A 4330-nucleotide genomic window follows, 5' to 3' on the forward strand; every position below is an offset into this window, starting at 1 on the left:
TGCGGTGGAAACACCTAACCCCAACTCGATTCTGACCCAGTTTGGTGTTTCCACCGCAAAAACGCTCACCCCAACCCGATTCTGACCCGACTCTAGCCCGACTCTGACCCTCGGTGGAAACGTAGTCATTAATAAATTTCTTAAGTCCCAGTCTACAATAGATGATTTAAGCCCTAAGCTTTAAGAAATTGGCCAATCACGGTCAAGTATGAGTAGAATGCGCGACTGTGATTAGTCAATTTCTTAAGGCTTAGGGCTTAAATCTCTATTGTAGACTGGGACTAAAGCGTCGTCTACAATGAACGCAAAACGCAAGACGCTAGGCCGCAAGTAAGAAATCGACCAACGACAGTCGATCTTTCTTCTCATACTTGACTATGATTGGTCGATTTCTTGCTTGCGGCCTAGCGTCTTGCGTTCATTGTAGACGACGCTTTAGGCTTAAGCCTGTCACACAATGCCAGGCAACAGGCAATAGGAACAGGGAATAGAATTTTTGACACGTTGGATTCGTTGAAAATTTTCTTCCAACCAATCCAACGCGTCAGAAATTCTATTCCCTGTTCCTGTTGCCTGACATTGTGTGATAGGCTTTAGGGTTTAAATATCTATTGTAGATTGGGACTTACTTAAAGCAAGATTGTGGACCAGGAGTAAAGCCCGTATCAGACTACGGATTGGGATTGGGATTAGATTGAAATTTAACCAATCGCAGTAAAGTTTACTAAGCTCAAGTTCAGTAACTTTTACTCTGATTGGTCAAATTTCAATCTAATCCCAATCTCAATCCGTAGTCTGATACGGGCTTAAGTCCCAGTCTACAATAGAGATTTAAGCCCTAAGCCTTAAGAAATTGACTAATCACAGTCGCGCATTCTTCTCATACTTGACCGTGATTGGCCAATTTCTTAAAGCTTAGGGCTTAAATCATCTATTGTAGACTGGGACTAAAGCCTTGTGTCCACGATCGAAGAACTGCGTCCAAGTTCTAGTTCCGAGAAATGTGTAACCAATCAACTTGCACCTATTCCATAAAAGCTGCAAGTTGATTGGTTACACATTTCTCGGAACTAGAACTTGGGCGCAGTTCTTGGATCGTGGACACAAGGCTTAACTGCCGTAATATATGACGGGCACCCTAGTGGTGTGATTTCGAGCCATAAAGCCCCTCACACAATGCCAGGCAACAGGAACAGGGAATAGAATTTCTAACGCGTTGAATTGGTTGGAAGAAAATTTCCGACGAATCCAACGCGTTAAGCCCAATGTCCACGATGCTAGAACTTGGTCCAAGTTCTAGTTTCAAGAAATCTGTAGCCAATCAACGTGCAGCTATTCCATAAAAGCTGCACGTTTCTCGAAACTAGAACTTGGACAAAGTCTAGCATTGTGGACATTGGCCTTCAGAAATTCTATTCCCTGTTCCTGTTGCCTGGCATTGTGTAACAGGCTTAAGCAGTGGTATTCGTACGTCGCTGTATCCCCCATCAACGCGCACGCGCAGTCGTGCGATCGTCACGCAGCCTAGCCCGAATCGGGAGTATCGGGACCATAGACATAGTATATCTAGACTGCTGGTTGGCGGAGTGGGGGTAGAGCTCACGTAGAAAAGGATGCACTCTGTTTCGTGTCTGTGCGTTCTCTCTCGCACACGCGAAAAGAGGGGATAAGGGAAGCAGTTACTAACCTGTGCGAGAGAGAACGCACAGACACGAAACAGAGTGCATCCTTTTCTACGTGAGCTCTACCCCCACTCCTGAAATTTGAGAGAACCAGCAGTCTAGATATACTATGTCTATGATCGGGACACTGAACGGGCTGCGCGGCGAAATTAACATGGCGGAATCAATTCGGCGAGGCGCACAAAACACCCTGTTCGGAGTCTCCACCGACGCGCTCGAAGGGTGAAGCTCGCGTCAGAAATTTTTTTACGGACACCACCTCCTTCCTCTCCCTGCTTTCTCAACTGATCTCGCCATTTGTATCTTTCGCGATTTATATACAGGAGATTCTTCCGTGCGGACTGAAGAGGCGAGACCGTGTAATGTAAATGCAAAGATACATGAAAATAAATGTACGACGTCTCTGTGGAGAAGTGTACGAACATTACATTATTATTTCACTTTTGACGCAGAGATACAAGTAGTCGAAAGACCCTGTCGCAGATCATCAACGAGCCTAAATTTTTGCGAGACCGCGACGTTCTCTCGTTTGGTCGAATACACTTATGGAATACGCCAATGTACCGTCGTTGGACGCGGCACTGGGAATCACCGGTGCCTCTCCACATGAATTGCGCGCATAGCGACGCACTTGTACATTTTGCATACGTGGAAAATGTATAGATGTGTCCTACCTGTGCTTGAATTCACATGAGAAGGCATCAGCGATTAGTCCTAGTGTACGCCGAAGGTGCATTCCGTTTCGCGCACAATACACCATTCAACCTTGTTATCCATCAAATGTCAAACTAGGATAAGTGACGCATCATGCGTGAAACGCAATGCACTCCGAGACGGCACAATAAATAAATATGGAGGCTAATTTAACAGTGCGCTTGACTCGGAGGCTGAGTTACCTTCCCGACCTGTGCTCCGCACGTCTCGATATGCCTTAACGTAGTATGAAAAAAGAAGAAAAACGCCTGTTTATTACGCTTAAATGTCAATGGGATTCACAACGATTGCCTTCCTCTTGTCTTCCTTGTTGTTGTTGTCCTCTTCCTGCTGCTGCAGATCATCCTGCCCTCTGATTCTGATGTTGTGCTTCTCCTTGTACTCGTTTATCTCGATTCCCTTCTTCGTCACCTGGTCGTTCAAAGCGTCTATCACTTTCATCAACTGAAAACACATTTGGACTCGTTATCGCAGTGTACACCTCCCTTCCCTGGACATCTCCAAGCTTCGCTCCGACGGGGATACCAAGTCGCACCTGTTCTTTGTTCGTCACCAGGGCCGGCATGACGTCTTCCACCGTGCGCTCACACAGAAGCCCGCCGATCATCCTGTAGCACTTCCTTTTGGGGTCCACATTCTTTAACGTGTCGATAACAATTCTAAAACGTCAGTCGTATTAGTGGGGGACGGCGAGCGAGTCACGTTCTATCGCGCTCGGTGACTCTCGTCTCTCGAGCGTGCGTCTCGCGAAGGTAAGGAACGCGCGAGCGAGCTTCCGCACCGCGCGTTCGCGGGAGCATAGAAAAGAGTAGCAAGCGTAGAGGTTAGGCGGACTCATACTTGTGCTCGTTCAACTCCATCTCCATCTCGGACAGTTTGTTCGCCAGCATCCGCTGCTCGGTTCGAAGCGACTGGAACTCGGTCAGTATCTCCTCGGCGGTTTTCTCTCTTTTCGACGGCGTCTTCGCCGGTTTCTTCTCGCTGGCCATATTAGGAATTTCGATCGCGGCAGTTCCACTACGACGGTGTCGGGCTCGGAGCGGCGAGAACAACAACGTCAGCGGTCGGAGGACTCGGGGCAGTCGGGGCACTCGGGGCTCGGGCGAGCGAGCAGTGCGGCGCAACGATCATAAACGCAGAAAGAACTGAGGGTGCAAACTCATAGAGCGGAACGGTGTACGCAGAAAATCGCGGAACGAGAGCCTTGACCAATCACGAGCGTTCCGCTGTTTTCGTTGCGCGAAATCACAGGCTCTAGGGGTACTATTAGTCCCAGTCTACAATAGATGACTTAAGCCCTAAGCTTTAAGAAATTGGCCAATCACGGTCAAGTATGAGTAGAATGCGCGACTGTGATTAGTCAATTTCTTAAGGCTTAGGGCTTAAATCTCTATTGTAGACTGGGACTTACATTTGTCGTACGACAAATTTTTCAAGCGTGTCGATTGGCCGCTGAATAGAAAGTTTCTAGATACTCGAGAATTTTACTATCCTTCAGCCAATCAATACGCTTAAAAACTTTGTCGTACGACAAATGTAATACCAGCCTAGGTCCCCAAGAAGCGTAATGAGAGCAGTGCGGATTGCGCGTGACCAATCACGAATCTTCATTTGAAATTTGTTGAAATTGCTTTAAATATTTTAAGCACTAAGTTAAATATTTCTAACTGGAAATCCATTAAATGTAACATTTATGACCGCGATAATAATACTTACTTATAAATAGAATGGTTAAAAAGTAATTATTGGGATATACTTTGAGTTACGCTTTGCTCATTTCGCCCCATGGGGACCTAGGGCCTGTGATTTCGCGTAACGAATGCTGCCGATTTGACACCAATACCATCAATACTATTAATAGGTTATGTTCAGGTTGCGATAGAGAGAGAACTGCTGATCCTCCAAAAGGTCAAATTGTAAAATAATAACTACCC

General features: G+C 46.5%; 1 protein-coding gene across 1 annotated transcript; it reads right to left on the reverse strand.

Moving 5' to 3' along the window:
- Positions 1-2084: 2084 nt before the first annotated feature.
- LOC105559317 (prefoldin subunit 2) lies at positions 2085-3517 on the reverse strand. The gene is made up of 3 exons (XM_012007515.1): positions 3237-3517; positions 2932-3055; positions 2085-2840 (listed from the first exon to the last, which is right to left on the reverse strand). Exons 1-3 carry the CDS (start codon positions 3383-3385, stop codon positions 2658-2660), a joined length of 456 nt encoding a protein of 151 aa, XP_011862905.1. The 5' UTR covers positions 3386-3517; the 3' UTR covers positions 2085-2657.
- Positions 3518-4330: the final 813 nt, after the last annotated feature.

The sequence above is a fragment of the Vollenhovia emeryi genome, unplaced genomic scaffold, assembly GCF_000949405.1.
Source record: "Vollenhovia emeryi isolate VEMERY1.0 unplaced genomic scaffold, V.emery_V1.0 DF939281.1, whole genome shotgun sequence".
NCBI lineage: Eukaryota > Metazoa > Arthropoda > Insecta > Hymenoptera > Formicidae > Vollenhovia > Vollenhovia emeryi.

What these genes read in the sequence shown, in the direction of transcription:
- LOC105559317 (XM_012007515.1), bottom strand. Translation starts at nt 3,385, where the DNA reads ATGGCCAGCGAGAAGAAACCGGCGAAGACGCCGTCGAAAAGAGAGAAA. An exon ending in ATGGAGTTGAACGAGCACAA is followed by an intron (nt 3,056 to 3,236) that starts GTATGAGTCCGC and finishes CTGACGTTTTAG; the next exon opens with AATTGTTATCGACACGTTAA. An exon ending in TGGTGACGAACAAAGAACAG is followed by an intron (nt 2,841 to 2,931) that starts GTGCGACTTGGT and finishes ATGTGTTTTCAG; the next exon opens with TTGATGAAAGTGATAGACGC.